Here is a 16,436-nt window from a genome sequence, read left to right on the forward strand (position 1 = left end):
TTATTTTTTTGCAACCCCACAGTTGTGCATGGTGTTTGACAGACAAATCAAATGACAGATCAGTTCCTGCCTGGAGAGTTTTAGATAAGAGTTGGAAGGATTATATTTGGATCAGCAGGTTGTGTGGTATCAGTAGCTATCGGATGATATTACCATATTTTCTCACATACAACACACTCCCCCCCGCCCCCCCGCCCCCCAAATCAGCTGCTGGATGTTATAGTGTGCATTTTATGTGAGAAATACAGTAAGAACAATTTCTGCTAGTTACAGGCAAAAGTGGAAGTAAAATCTGCACCTGACTCAAGGATCAGAACAACGAGCAGACCCTGCTCCCTAGCTGCTGTGACTCAGTTACTTACTACAAGCAAACATCTTTTTGCTTCATTCTGCCTTTCAAAAACAAGGCATGTAGGCAGTGTGGTATGTGGGAAAATATGGTACTTATTTTCTGTGCCTTGCATCTTCCAGTATCTAAGAACCTCTAGTGACAGTAGCTATTTTGTTCTCAGATTTAGCACAACTTGTTGCAAAGGAAAAGTGCCCACTCTGTTCTGCCACTAGGACTGTACATTTTTTATTTCTTGTTTTGTTGTTTCCCTCTAACCTAAAATAAAATCTATTGACCTGGAAGTATATAGCTGGTTTCTATGTATTAGTCCGTCTTTTCCTTTCCTAAAAACAACAGCAAGAGAGAAAATATATATTCATTGACATTTACAAAGAAAGTAAATATTGCTTAAAAACAATAACTGTGTATAATCATAAAAACCTATACTAGTCATCTTTTTAAAGTACATTAATTTTACAGAACATTATCATTTTATTTTAGTGTCTGTTTTGAAGGCCATTTTAGAAGATTAAGGCATTCATTTTTTTGTATAAATGACAATTAGTGTCTGAGGGGTCTTTTGTTTCCTGTCAAAGCAAGCAATTTAGGCAATCATTTAAAAAAACCCCCACACATTAGAAATAAACATTGATATTTCTCATTAAAGTTTGTCAAAGATAAAATATAAAATCCTTCTTAGCTTCATCATATTTGTCATTTTTCATATTGTTTTTCATAATGACAATTACAAAATGAAAACTAAGCGCAGTCTGGGCCCATCAGTATCAAATTGACATAATTCAAATGAGGCGTAGGTCTATGATCCAATGTTTCACATGGATGTTACTGTGAATGGACTGTCCATATACAACCCTCGTCCTGATCCTGAAAACACTGATGCTTGAGATTCACTTTTTGCATGTGCAAATAAGTAGGGGGATGAAGTTACCTTCATGTGTAAGTATGTGGAGCCCTGGACCCTTGCGCTCTGTGGGAGTGGAATATCTTGTTACAGGAAATCAGTGTTATTACTGGATTGCACCTTGCAGGAGTAGTAGAATTTAAATTCCCTGAAGCTATGACAAATATCAGGAGCTCGGATGATCTTGTTCTGTTTAATGCTTCTACCAGGAAATGAAACAGCCCGCTTCTCCCAGTCTCAGTGTAAGTGATTTGAAACTGAGTCTCTGCAGGCATGGGAAGGGGGCTGGTGTACATGAGATATCCTGTAAGGTTGTTAGTCTGGTTATAAGAATCCCCCAAGCCCTCCCAGCTTCTAATATGCATATACAGAATAATTCCTGGAAACGAGAGTGATGCCGTTCTCTTGGATGCTGTTATGTTTCAATGCACATTGCTCTCCGTTGGACGGCAGCATGTCAAGTTGGCTGTAGAGGGTTCTGTCACTTTGCTGCTGCTGTCACTACTTTCACCAGGGGGTTCCTGAGAAAACAGAGGATGAGTCTGGCTAGTTTCTTTCTCCCTGAAAATTGTCCATAACTCCCATCCCAACCAGGGAAAGGTCCACCCATTAGTGCATCTGTGTGGATTAGCAGATCAGCCTAGATCAGCTCTGCTTCTCTTCTGCCTACAAGAGAGGACCTGTCACAAGAAGGAGCCCAAGAGCAGCATTACTCCAACATAAGGTCCATAGTTATCCCTAGTCTATGCTCAGGCCTAGCAAGACTTGCTTTGGAGTGATTTACCCTAGTTGTTGAATAGAGGATGGGCATAGAGACACCTGAGCTTTATTGTTGTGGCTCATCAGAAGAGGTACAAAGTTGGGATCTGGTTCTGTCAGTCCTAGGGGCTTGGAAAGCATCCTGCTAGAATATACCCAACATGATCCCCTGGGACAAGCCCAGTTTGGACTACCGCAGTCTGGAACACCCAAAATTAGTCCCTGCTTTGGAAAAATGTGGTTGCAAGTGGCTTTCTCAAGGTCTCACTGCTGGTCAGTGGCAGAGTGAGGAATGGGGACCAGAAATCCACTGGACATTTTAATAAAAGCAAATCAGTCATATCTGAGCTGCTAACATCTTCTCTGGGTTTCAAAAGCTGAGGGTTTTTTGCTGTGGATTTGCATTTGTGCCATCTGTGACACACATGAAGCCCCTGGTTGTCCATAAGCATAAGGGAATGCTATGCTTGATCCTTTGCAGAGCAGGGGGATTCATGAGATGACCCTTTGGGGTCCCTTCCAACTCTACTGCTCCATGATCTGTGGATCGGAGGCTGAATAGTGCTCAGAGCTCTATCAGCATCCATCTAGAATAATTCTACTGACTTTAGCACAGGCACTCCAAATTCGCACCCCTGCAAGTAGCATTCAGCGTCCAGACTACACAAAGCATGATCTGTTCAAACTGACAGAGCTTCAAAACCAGCCCATAGGATGGCCTGTTTGCTTCTTGGTACGTTAATGAAGGCATGTGGGCCTGACAGAGTTTGGATGAGCCTGATTGCATTCTCTGAATATGGCTTTAATGGGGGCAGGGATCGCAGTTGATCAATAGAAGCTGCTGGCTGGGGATTATAGTATATTTAGAGCCTCCCTTGTGGGACCACTGTCTGGATTGCTGCACAGGGAAGGGGGAGAGGTGGAATTTTCCACACACTGGAAAGCAGCAGGCGGATGCGGTGCTGGTTCCCTTCCCATGGTGAGAGGGAGCAAGGAGTCGTCCCCAAAAGAGCCTTCTTCCCTTCCCCTTCCCCATCTCACTAGGCTTGTCTCCCTTCTCCGCCGTTATCTTTCGAAAGTGCTGGAAGAGGAAAGAAACCTGGCTGGGAATAAGCTCTGAAGCATTTTTCAATTTCAGATGTGTATTTTTCTCCCTATTATTTAATCTTGTGGCTGCCAAGCTCCAGAGGATTAATGGCAGTCTAGGCTGACAGAGTTTACATTAAACACTGCTCAGATAAACCATATCTCCCAGTGCTGAGGAAGAAGAGACAGGGATTGGGAAAGGAAGGACTGGACTCCTGGTTAGTATCAGGCCCAGGAAGCTTGGGGTTTTTTTTTCCTTCTTGTTTTTTTACTTTCCAGATTCTGTAATTTATAGCAGAGATCCATGAGGGGACTAAAGAAATAGGGCCTAATTCTCAGTTGGTGTAAGCAAGTCGATGCAGTTTCTTTGGAGTTTACCCCATCAAGAACAGTAGGAATTCACCAAAACATCGTAGAGACATTCTGGCACGGGGCCTGTAAAAGTATGGGCCTAGAGAGTAGAAAGGTAAGCTGTAGGAGAAAGAGTCCACTTTGTTCTGTGCATATACAGCACCTAGCACAGTGAGGTGGACTCCTTGACACTCCCCCGGGGCCAATAAAGGAGAAGAAAAAGGGACAAAAATCCTTGGAGGTTGCAAAAATCATCCAGGATTGACCTACCTACCTACTCTTCTACTTTTCCTCCCACACTTGCCCACCTCCCTGGCTTCTTATGACCATAGGTAGGTTACGTGTACCTGCAGGGGTGGAGGGGGAGGACATTTTCCCACTGACTCTTGGGTGTTGCTGTCAGGGACATCAATTGTGTAGCATTGCGGAGGGGCCTGGACCTGTTTTGATTAGAAATGGAGGGCAAGGGTTGGGGGTGGAGGGGAGGGGGAGGAGAAGGGCAGGAGCACATTGCCTTGGCAGTTGCCTGTGAGGGTCTTGCATTGGAACAGCTTGAGGGGGGACACGGGTCAGGTTGAGGGATGTGGGAGCTCAGAGCTTTGTCCTCTGTGTTGCTGAAACTGGACTTTTCCATTTGGTTTCTCCTTGAGGGCAGAGACGGGGGGAGAGAGGAATGGGATTCAAAAGTTCTCCTTGGAGTTTTGGATGCAAAAGCTGCTCTCTGTGTGAGATGAATTATTGAGTGTCTGTGCACTTCATAATATATTTATATGTTCTCCAGAGCCTGTCTCGGCTTGCGCTGTACTCTTGCTTCAGTGCCATTTGGGTGAGAGATTTGGGTGGCTGTACTGGGAAGCCCAGTTCTTGCCTTAAAAGCTCAAAAGAAAAAGGTTACATTAATAATGAATAGGCTAAAGATGTTATGCAAACCTGTTAGGGCAGATGGCTTGGACAGAAATCTGGACCTTATTTGCTGCCTAACTGTTCCTGACAGCGAGCTCGGGTTTGGGACATACAACACAACTCATGTTCACCTGAAAGCTGCCTGACAGCAAACCCGTTGGAGCATCCTAAACTTAAGAGTTTAACTCCAGCTTTAGTGTCTCACACATGAGGGAAGGGGGATATGACAGGGGATGGAGCAGCACAGGGGGCACATCTACATGTGCAGTGATGGTGCCTGAATAAACCATGAAGCTTATTGCTTTGGCGCTAAAGCTCTCAGGTGCACCATTTGAACATGTGCCTGGGAGCAATTCACTCCGGAGCAATAAGCTCCACAATTTATTCAGGTGCAGCCCAAGGAGCTGAGTTGGAGCAGCCCCAGCTGGCAGGGGGTCCTGGGCCCTGGGCTGCTCCCCCTGCCTCAGTGTGCTGCAGAGGGGCTGGCTGGGGCATGAAGGTGCTTCAGTGTGGGGCTACCCAGCAGGCAACCCCCACGCTGAAGCACACTAAACCCCAACCAGCTGGGCAGTGCCTTCATATGTGCTGCTGCAGAGTTTTTTACTGTGCAGCAGGATAGTACTTTAGGCTGCAGGATGCCTAAATTAATCTACTCCAGCCTATAGGGATGCATGTGTAGACACTAAGACGTCTGTTGTGCAGTTAGTTAGTCAACTGAGCAGGGCAGTAATCATCTTGTTTCGACGTGCACAGGGAGAATGAAAGAGACTGGCAGAAAAGGAGAGAGATGGGGCAGTACTACAAGTACACACAACTTCAGCTTAGCAGTAAGCACCTACTCTATGAGGGCACCTGCTTACACCTGGCTGAAAGGGAGGTTGGTATGTTCTTCCCTCCCTATGATACAGCACAAAGTCTTGAGGAAAAAACCCAGAGGAGAAGCTAGTGTAAATTGTCACACCTTTATGGATGCATCAGTCACAATCCACATCCACTGAAGATCAGCCCCATTGTGGCAATAGGAGCTTAGTGGCTAGTGAAACCACCCAGAAGGAAACGTGGGTTGAAACTAGAAGAGGAAAGGAATTGGCAAAGCCTGATTGGTTTGGTGAGCATTAGGAGACCTTCCCCCAAATTCCCTCCATAATGAGGAGCCCAAGTCCCTGAAAAAAGGATTCTTTGCTATGTTTGTCAGTCGATGGCACTTGTGCTCCCAAGTCACTCAGGTGCTTTTGAAAATCACGCCCTACCCATATGTGATGCAGTAGATGGGGTGGCAATCTGGGTGTGAGGAGACTAGGGTGTATAAGATCCTGAAGGGAGAGTATTTGTACAGCACTATGAGGTGATGATTTCTGTTGCGACCTGTAGCTTGCAAGAAGGACTGACTGGCAAAACCTTGGACTCCATGGACATGGCCTCTTGCATGTAGTTATTGTAAAAATAGCCAGAGGATTGTAACTGCTGGTAGAGTAATACTGGGGCGCTGGGCCAGAGCATGCCTCCAGGTGAAAAGAAATGGTGTAAAGGTTAAGGAAAAATGCCTCCATACGTGTCACTGTTGCATGGCACAGGAAGAAGGGAGGTAAAGCCCCGTGCTGATGGGACTGCATGAGGCAGAGAACCACCATCCCCAGTGCAAGGACTCAGCACTGCTTTCCTGGCGTGCAACATCCATGCTTTATCAGGGACTTGCAAAAAAGTCTGTTGCTTGCCACTGCATTTAATAAGAATGCATCTGATGTGCTTCCCACCCCAAGTGCTTTCCAAATGAGGGTCTGGTTCAGACTATAAGATCTCTAGGACCATTTCTTAATATTTATTTGCCTGATACATAACAAAAGGGAGCCCTGATCTCGCTGGAAGCCTATGGGTGCTATGCCATTAATAATGATACCAATAATAATAATAATTCTATTTTACATAGAGAACATTTCTGATCCAAATCTCTCCTTTTTCCTCTTTCTTACTGTCTTATTGCTTAGTCTCTTCTCTGCCTCATTTCCTTTCATGCAGAAAATGTTTCTCTCTGTAGTCTCCCTCCTCTGATCTGGAGCAATTCTTTTCACTCTTTTCTTATTTTTACTATTCTTTCTCTGATGGGAGAGTTTGGGGACACTAGGACCCAGGCAGTGTGCAGGGGCTCAGGGAAGGAGGCCGACTACCTTTTGAGACTATTTCTGCACCAAACTCGTAAGTATTCATAATTCATTGGAATTGAATTTTTTGGCTCACTGAGCTGTTTGCAGATATTAGGCATGGCACTTGGAAGTAACCCTGGCAGCTCTGATTTGAGCAGCTTGTGGCCTGCCTCTCAGTGCACCATACAGTTAGGAGGCTCTGTGGCTCTACTAGCCCCAAGAGAGGCAGGATGGAGGGTTCAGAGCCTTAAGCTGTAGAACTAAATTCTCAGCTTTATCTTTCCAGCCTGTAAAGGCCGCTGAAGGAGTTTTACTGCTGGATCCCTTTCTGATTCCTCATGGGCAGGTTATGCCTCAGACCAAAATGCCCTATTTTATGATGCTCTGGAAAGAAAATATGTAATCCTTGATCCTACAAGTTTTAGTGCGATGCACAGCAAGAAGCATAAAGGTATTGTTTGCCAGTGGTAGTGGTGGGGTTAAAAGGACGTCATCGGTACCAAAGAGACATGAGTCTGGAAGCTCCCACATGCCCTTTCTCATAGGGTTCTCTCCATCACAGGTCTGCTGCTGCCATAGTTTGTACACTTAGTGAGGACAGGAGGGCCCCATACTGAAGACATGGGGTATGACTACAGCACCTCCCAAATGATGGACCCAAGCTGGTAGACCCTTCTCCTGTTGGCACCGTTGCATCCAGACTAGGGCTTTGGCCAGAATAGCTAAACTGTCAAGAGTGCATGATCTTTTCATTCAAGCAGAGTACAGAGAGAAGAACAGTGGGGGTGGAAGCATGACTCCTAACCTCCAAAGGGGCCATTGACTTCACCTACAAGGTACAGTACCATGGCAGCCACATTCTCCTAAGCTGCCCCATGCTGCTCTTCACCCTTTGACTTTGAACTCAGACTCCAACTCTGCACCCTGGTAGAGTCAAGCTGAGAGGGCAAATGGGACAAAGGTTGGATACTAGGCAGAGACCATTAAGGGGGGCTTAATGCATCACATAGCGATGGGGAACCTGGTTAAAAGCACCCTCAAGACTAGAAGGTCCAAGCCATAGGGCCCTTGCCTTACTCAAGGAGCAAAGGAGTTTGGAGATGAAGTATTAGCTGGGACTCATCTTTCAAGGCAGCCTCTCTCTGCACCTCCAGCCCCCATGGAGTTAGTAGGATGGGGCTTTACTGAAGGAACAAACACTTGAGCGTAACTAGTCAACCACAGAGCAAGAGTAACGACCTATGGCAAAGCTACTTCCTCCCAGCAACCCCATGTGCTATTTCACTTTCCCCACCCCACTCTTCATCTGACCCCAGTTTTCAGGGCATCATAGGGTTTGTGACTGGAAACCCTAATGGGGAGGCCTGACTCAACGCTGTTACCCCAGCTCACAGTGGCTGTATGGCCACTGAGTGACACCATGCTGTAGGGTTGGCGGATCCTTGCCATGACAGCGCAGAGCACTAACCTTGCCATGGCTTCCCATGCTCCTATTGACCTTTGCACCTTTTGCTTGGTTTCAGATTTTCCACCCATCTTGTTGCTAAGGGAATTTAACACTCCCTCAGGTTCCTCACCCTGGAGATGCAATTCAGATACAGTCACAGCATTTGTTTCCTCTCCTACAAGCAGCCTCTAGTCCTTATGCTGGTGGAAGCCCCTACACCCATGAGTGGGCTTGCCCACTAACATCTGAGGTCTTGGGGCTGGCCTCCCTTCTAGGACTATGGTTCTGGAGGGGGCTGATGTGCTTGGCTGACATTGGGCAGGCAGTGGGATCTGGCAGATGAAGTCAAAGGAATTTTGTGTGCTATTGATTCTTGATTTGCTGTGTGGCCCAGAGCTGGTCTTTTTGCCCCTGTGGGAATGGTGTGGCCTTTATTATCTCCTCACAGGAGCCTCCAGGACTTGTTAATGCTGGCAAGACATGGAAGTCCATATCAATGTTGTTCATGCATAGATAATAGACTAAGGGCAGCCGCGGAGAACCCATGTCAGGGTGATGACATTCGCTCGCTGCTGATCCTGGCTAGATTCAAACAGGCAGCCAGGAAGACAGTGGCTTTATATCCCCAGCACCATCTCCTTCAAGCCTTCCAGGCATTTCACTCACATTGCAGAGGCCAATGTCGCACATCTGGACCTTAGCATTCCTAGAGCGTTTGATGGTAATTAGCTTCCTCCACTCGGCTAGAAGCATTTACAGGATGTGGTGGAGACTCCAAGGGCTGTTTGTTAATTATGTTAATGGCACTGTGAAAGACTCTCCTCCCAGCCTCCTTACTTTTTGGGTTGCCTGGTCCCAGACTCTTCCCTCACTCATGTGCCTATCAACCTGGTTGCCTAGGGAATTCCACAGGGAGGGGGGAGCTCTCTCTTTCTTTGTTTGAGTTTGCCACCCTTGCAGGTCATGTGACTAGTTCTCTCTCCTGGTCAGTGGTGTGTCATTGGGAAGCACTGGTCAGCAGCCAATGGGACTGCTTCGTGAGGACAGAAGGGCTATTTATGTGGTCCCCTCCAGGAAGGAGGTGGGACATTTTTAAAGACACTCACTGAGCAGCATGGACTTCTGTAGCCCTCTCTCATACGCAGGATCCAGAAGTGAGTAACTTACCAGAAACTTAACTAGGAACATAGATGATGTACTCTAGTTGCATATCCAAGGGCTACCAAGCCTCTCTGTTTGCTCACAGTTATTCTTTTGCTGCTTTTCTGACTTGTACCCCTCCCCATGGCTACCCTCTCTACCCAATAAAACTGTCCGTTATATCCAGCCATGATGTACATACTCAAGAGGGATTGGGCAGGCCTTCTTGCTCCTTTGGCTCGGCTGACCAAGGGAGGCTACTTTTTAGGCCTCAGGCTAACAGAAGCACTCCCAATTCCAAGGTCTACAAGGCCTGTGTATTGTGGGCAGCACAGGGCCCAGACAGAGACCTGAGTCTGGGTGGTGGCAGCGCTACCCCAGGTTTGTGGGTGTGCTCCAGGAAGGGGGTTAGTCTGAAGCTGGCGCTCCTGGGGAGGCATCCGAAGCCTGATCTTTGGTGGGGCGCAGTGAGGTGGGTGGCTTGATGCAGGAGCACACCCTACTGGCCTACCACAAGCATCAAATGATTTTTTTTCCAAAAAGGAGCAAGAGGAAAACAGATTTAACTGACTAGCTCCCCGTGTTCCTCAAAGACAGTCATGATAGGAGTCAACTCAGCCAGTGGCCTCTTTCCATTGTTTTGCCTGAACAATCTCTTGTTGCATTTGCTTTCTACCTCTGAAAATCAGATGCCTCTGACAAGGACCTAGATGAAGTAAGCTAAACCAGTGAGCACCTACAGCCTTCAGACTAAGCCTCTCTCTGCATCACAAGGTGAACAAAAGGACTTCCCTACCTATCAGGGGGCATAAATGGTGCTCAGATGCTTCAAGGATGGGGTTCCTAGAGGACTTGAGGGATATCCCCAAAGGACTAAGCCCTTATTTTCCCAAAGGCCAGCTCCAAACCAGGCTGATTCACTTGTCTTTGTACTAGACCAGTAGAAAGAACGAGGGTAGAACCAAGCTCTTTGAAGGGCGGAATTTCACAGCTCTTGAAGTGTGCCTGAGCTGCAAGTAATTAATGCCTCAGCTTGCAGCTGGGACTAGAATTTCATTTCCTAGCTTTGAAGCTGCCTAGAAGAGATCACCACATCCTTGCAAACAGGAGGTTTTGTTTCCATGGGCATGTCTGATTTGAGAGCCATCATTTCAAGGACTTGCACCTGGGATGTGTATGTATTGACCCTTCTTTGTCTTCTGGCTTCAATTTTGGAATGTTTCCCACTTAGTCTTATAACATGAATTTTCCTTATTACATGGTTTTTCATATATTCAGAGACTTCTAAGCCCTGGGAGGCACCCGGGTGTATGTTATGGTAAGAGACTCCCAGAGGGATTTTCTGAAAACAAAAATAGGGGCGCTTTTCCTCTTCCTGAAAAAGCACAGATTTTGTTTGGACCCTTTTACAACAACTCTCATTCCAGCAGCCTATTGAATTCTATCTGTGTTAATGACACAGCAGCACAGTTCCATGGGACTGGACTGATAAAACCACATGGGAGTCACTCTAGGATTTCTGACTCTGTGGCAAGCTGCCATTGCTATGATGGAGTCTCAAAACTGGATGCTGCAGTACTGCTGTGCAATAAGGACTGACACAATACCCAAGGAAGTGAACTCCCACTGACTTAAGAGGGAGTTGGATCTTGAGTGAGAGAGAGCGCCAGAGGGACTAGCAGCACTATCGGTATAATTATGTTGGAAACAGAACTCGGGGATACTGGAGGATGTGGTTGAACCCAGCTGGGGAACTAAGCAAGCTGAGTTGAAGCCAAGGCTTCTTAACTCTTAACAACCACCTCATGTGGGTGACCAGCAGGAAAGAGACCAGGAAGAGACTGTTGAGAATAATGGGTTTGATTGGTTTATCAACTGAAAGTACAAGTTCAGTTTAATTACACAATTTTGTCCCGTTACAAACATACTAAAAACCTACAAAAAAGAAAAAGTACATCCATCATACACTTAAACGGCATGTAGAAAAAAAGCACAGGAGCGCCGATAACACGTACAGGAACAGTATCTGTAATAGTATTGTTAACACTGACGACACAGAGTTACGGCTGACTGAGTTGGTTCACGTCTGTGGGTCACCATGGGACTGGAGAAGGACATACTAACAATTAGAGACAACCTTAGCTATGGAAAATAGTATTGTTGCAGTTTGTTAAATAGTTTGGACCCACCCTTGAGTTTATCCTTTCTTTTTATTAAAGTTGGTCCAAGCTTTGTTTGTTAATTTATTTAGTCTCTTTCATCCAAGCATCCAATGCTTTTTTTCCTGCCACAGCCTTCTGTTGGCCATGATGATCCTCACACTGACATAGACACAACAGTGTGACTTCACTACAGCAATGAGTAGGGAGAACGTGCTCTGGCTGGTAGACCAGAAAGCCAAATTCTGGTCCCATTTATGCCAATGAGAAAAACCACAGCAGGATTCTCTGGTAACAGTCGGAGTGCTGCAGTATTGCTATTGGAAGCTGCAGGGCTTTGTTTGGACCTTTACTGCAGAATACGGTATGGGGTCCAAATCTCTTAGGTGGCTTTGAGAATCTCAACCTATAAATATATATTTTAAATCTTAGCCCTAATCCCTTTTCAGAAGCAAATATCATGGGGTGGGGAGACAGGGTGGATGGGACCTTTGGCACCATCCGTTTCCTGTCCTGCATTTCCTCCTGGCACCTATCATCTTTCACCCTGGGGTTGGCAGTGGGCTACAAAGCCTTTCACCTCCAGATCACCAGTACAAGTCTAGCCAGTACAACCTGACAGTTACTTGACAGCAATATGAAAGGTATGGATGGGCTCCATTCAGAATGGACAAAGGTCCCTCCTTGCACATGGCCCTAATTGCTACCACTATTGGCAATGTGAGCAAAGAGGCCAAGGCTTCATTCTGTTGTGTAATTACACCCATGATGAATTGGACGCAATGAGCTGCTTTCACCACTGCTCCTCCCCCCGGTTCCCTAGACTGGCACAGAGATGCAGTAGCAACGTAGGGTGGGGGAAGTTGATACTGCTGCTGCCTGTTCAGCTTGCTCTGGAGATAAACAGAAGATCCCAGTCTCCAAGGATGCAGCCTTCCATAAAACCACTGCAGTCAGTTCAGGTCAAAATGCTCTGGCCTGAGGAAGATGGTCCAGAAAACTAAGAGTCCCAGTGTAAAGTCGGCATGCTACAGACACCATCCCAGCCCCAGGGAAGTCAATGGCATCGCTCCTATTGACTTCAGTGGAGGGAGGATTCCACCCAGCATAAGTAGGAAAGCAGCAGGAAAATCAATGATAAGAGTTCAAGTGTCTGACAAGATGGCTCAATGAGGTGCGGCTTGTGAGAAGCCCAGGTGTAGCTATAAGATTGTGGACAAGGATTGCATAGGGAGCTGTGCATTGGTCTTCTCCTCACGGTGTGCCCCAAGGCTTCTAGTATCTCCTGACTTTAAGGCCCCCTCCCAAAAAACTTACAGATGGAAAGGGAATAGACACAGAAGCATGAATGAATTGGGCTTGGGACTGAGAGAGAGAGAGAGAAACAAAGGGAGAGCGAGTATGTGTTCATGGGGTATGTAGGATGAATATAACTATTCAGCTGTCTGCGCTATTTTCATGGTTATTAAAGGTCCATTGAGAATATAGCTCCAGTGGTAAAACCTACCATACTGGAACAGCTAAGATTTCCGTAGGTAGATGATGACCTACAGTGATGTTTTTCCACTTGAATTCCAAACAGACAGCACGAGAACTCATCCTATCTCCCTAATTCATGCATTAAGCCCTAGAGTGTCGGGCACGGTGTATGGAGCATGGTCATAAATGCAATTCATCACACAGGCTTAGCTTTAAGCACATGCAGAAATCCACCCCTTAACTAAAATGGAAGCACCTTGGGGAAGGGACCAGCTCTTTCAGAATTGGGTTCTTAGCTCTGCAACTTTGCAGGGGGGGGAGGAGGGGAGCTGTGTGCATGCACATGTCTTTGCCTGTGTCTGCGTACACAGGCTGCCTAGTAGATTTGAATACCCACATCCAAATTAATAGTAGTTGAATCTCCAAATCTTTTAGGCAGGTTTTAAAACTTCAACCGTGCTGTTTTTCCTTTTACATTTCTACCATCCAGATATTACATGCCATATCTCTATATATGTTCTTGCACAAACTTGTATGGATATATATGATGTCTCAGTCAGATGACATTTATAATAATCTTAGAAACAGGTTACACAAATCCACATGCCCTCCCACCCCATCTGGTATGTTCACTTATTGTTCTTATGCTGAGATAACCAAAGAAATGTTAGATTAATATAGTGAGCTAGGTGCTAGGACATACAAGGGCCTCACAGCCCCTGCCACTGCCCAACACAGACTGTTTGGTGATACCTTTGCATTGTACTGAGTTCTGGGTCACGGTTTCAAACTGCTTCACTGATGAATGAACCTGTCCGCTCCAGAAGTGTCATGTCTAATATTCTGGATTGGCAGTTATGACATTCACTAGATGAAGTCAATTTTGCAAGCACAACAGAGTCAAGGGATAATTTATTCCAAAGCATCGGAGTAACTTAGGCTGCTAAATCTCATTTTCCAAAGTGACATCGGCAGTTAGGACCAAGTGTTTAAAGTTATTTTGGTGCCCAGCTCTCTCTGAAATCAGCAGGGGTTAGATGCCTAAATAGGTTTAAAAAGCTAGGGCCTAGGAGTCTAAGCACCGTTGACTTACAGTAAGACTTAAACACCTCAGGACATATCAATACCATGACTAAGGGACTGTGGAAAATGGCACTTTGGTTCTTAAGTCACTGGAGTTCTTTTGAAAATTTTCCCCTGGGAGCTTTACAAAATCACATCAGCTCCCCCAGGACAAAGTAACTGCCACAAAACCAGCTCCTTCAAGCAGTGCTCAGGCCATAGTGAAATGCTGACATCCAAAGATCATGCAGAACTGACATTAGAGGTCTCAAGCTAGACTAGGACACTCATAAGAAGCCATGGGAGTGATCAGCAGCTGGCACTTGCAGGGCTGCCATTAGGACAGTTGTCTAGGTAAAGGTTCTTACCTTTGCAAGAGACCCACCAAAAAGTAAGCCCCAGCCCTGGGAGCATGAACCTCATCCAAAACAGAGCAATAGTCAGGACTAGATCAAAGCTTTTAACAACTCTACCGGGGTCTCTGGGGAAAATAAGTGAAACACTACCATAGCCTAGACCATTGGCATCCCTTGTTCAAAGCCTTCACACCACCTGGCTACCCCAGGCAAAGGATATGGAGCTTCAAACCAAAGGCAGAAGCAGGGGCCATGGTGTAGAGGTGGAAACCAGAGGCACGGGGCAGAGGGGGAAAATGGTACAACTCACATTGTAAAAAAAGAGATTGGGTTGAGCGGGCCTTTTTGTTCCCTTGTCCCATGTGTGAGAGGATCCTTGCCAAAGGACAAGGCTTTCCATTCAAGGATGGGGATGCGAAGCTAGGTCTAAGCTAAGGAGCAAGAGCAGCTGAGAGAAATGGATGCAAAGCAGGGGGAGGGATATAATCTGTGTGCTGGGCCTGTGCTTGATCGAACTGCATCCTTCTCTGAAGCATCCTTTGGGGTTTCTCTTTGTTGTCATCTGGTAGCGATCAGCAGGTGAAGCTGCAAACTGGAAAGGGATAAAAGATCCTTCCACCCATCAGCTGGGGGGAAAAAACCCATTTGCCCAGATCTCTCTTCCTTACATGCTTTGCCTAGCCAGGTGATAGGCGAGGATCTCTCTTCATCTTCCCCAAGCTGTTGCCTCACCTTGTTAGCGCCGGGCTTACAGCCTGTCACATCTGTCAAGTCTCTTTTAGCTAAGAGATTATATTGTACTGCTGCATTCATGAAGGAATGAGCGGTGAGGCCCTGATGAGGCCCACCAGAGAGCAGGAAGATCAGAAGGACATAGTAAAGACATAGTGCTCTGGAGCATGGCGAAGTCAGGCGGCTAGTGATCATGGTTTTGCTCTCGAGGGGCAGAAGAGCTCAGAGCCTGAAGACATCAGAGGAATGCAAAGCAATATGGGTCCCCAGTACAAAGGGAACCATACCACTGACTTCAGTAGGGCTTGGATCAGGCCTCAGGAACCTTCTCCTGCTGCCCTTTCATCCTGTACTTACATGCAAGGAGCCCTGCTGATCTCAGTGGGATGTTTCCCTGACACTAGGCATCAGAAGAGGGGCTTGCAGAATCTGGTCCTACGGGTGGGTTTTGGCAAGCATATTCTTTCGAGATGAAGCACATCGGATCCAGGCGTTTGCCTGGGAGCTGCAAGGTGCTACCGCTCTGACAGGTGGCTCACCCACAAGCCAAGGCATAATGCACTGCACGTCCAGAGGGCAGGAGCAAATGGAGGAGGGAGAGAAATGCAGTCCAGAGTCCGAGAACCATCATTTTGAAATGTTGTGATGGCTGCAGGGAAGAGCCCCGAGGACACAAATACACAGGCCTGCCTGTAACATGGAACAGCTGTGAGCATGCATGTGTACAGGAGAAAACCGTGCTCGGAGCCAAGACCCGGCCTTCCCTTCTGCTCTTCCACCCTGTGTTTCACATTTCTCTCTTATTCTGGAATGATTTCCCTTTTAACTCGCTCTTCTCTCTGCTCTGCTGAGATTTTCCTGATATAAGCAAACCCTGATCTGTTCTGCAGGCGGGGAGGGGGTGTTCGCTTTATCTCTGCCTCTTCCCTGGCACAGCCCCATTTATGTTACTTCCTACGGGGCTGGTAAAAATAAACATGTTTTTGTTTGCATATATTCAAGTGGCCTGCAATTTCAGCTTATTGGATGGAGACCCAAGGGATGACAGCTGTGCACATCTGGATGATGTTTAGAAAAAGAAACTCTTGAAAAAATACACTGAAGCAGGCAGTGTATTTACAGAGCTGCTGCCTCAAGTGCTGGAACTTCAATGCAACAATCTGCTCAGGGACAGCAATACAAGACTGTTTGAATGGCTATTAATTCTAGGTGCCACTGTTTTCTGGGTACCTGGTCTGAAAGGCCTCAAGCATCATTTGACCTCAGCAGGCATTTGGGAGTTCAGGGAATACCTACCAGGCACCAAAACCTTGAGGCACTCAAAATTAGAGGACATTTGCATATTATGACCTTTGTGTTCCTGTCCTGAACCAGACCATTGCAGTGAATCCTGACCCTCCACAATCCACAGCCTCCCTGATTTTACATTGTCAAACTATCTTCAACCCATCAGTGGGAGCCTTTCTATTAACATCAGTGAGTGCTGTATCAGGACCAAAATCCACCCAGGCCCAGGTGTACGTAGCTCTAATCCCATCAAACCAATGGTGTTAGACCTGTTTACAGCA

General features: G+C 46.5%; 1 protein-coding gene across 3 annotated transcripts in view; it reads right to left on the reverse strand.

Annotated features, from left to right (window-relative positions):
* CYGB (cytoglobin) overlaps positions 1-16,436 on the reverse strand; it is a 46,309-nt gene continuing 29,873 nt past the window's right edge. Inside the window, exon 4 of one of the 3 annotated variants that reach the window (XM_006018311.3) lies at positions 1-1,774. In XM_006018311.3, coding sequence (XP_006018373.1) covers positions 1,676-1,774 — 99 coding nt within the window. In that variant the 3' untranslated portion in view covers positions 1-1,675. The remainder of the gene's footprint in view (positions 1,775-16,436) is intronic. The other 2 variants (XM_006018312.3, XR_001357584.2) reach the window with 2 other exon arrangements.

The sequence above is a fragment of the Alligator sinensis genome, unplaced genomic scaffold, assembly GCF_000455745.1.
Source record: "Alligator sinensis unplaced genomic scaffold, ASM45574v1 scaffold400_1, whole genome shotgun sequence".
In the NCBI taxonomy this organism is placed as follows: Eukaryota; Metazoa; Chordata; order Crocodylia; family Alligatoridae; genus Alligator; species Alligator sinensis.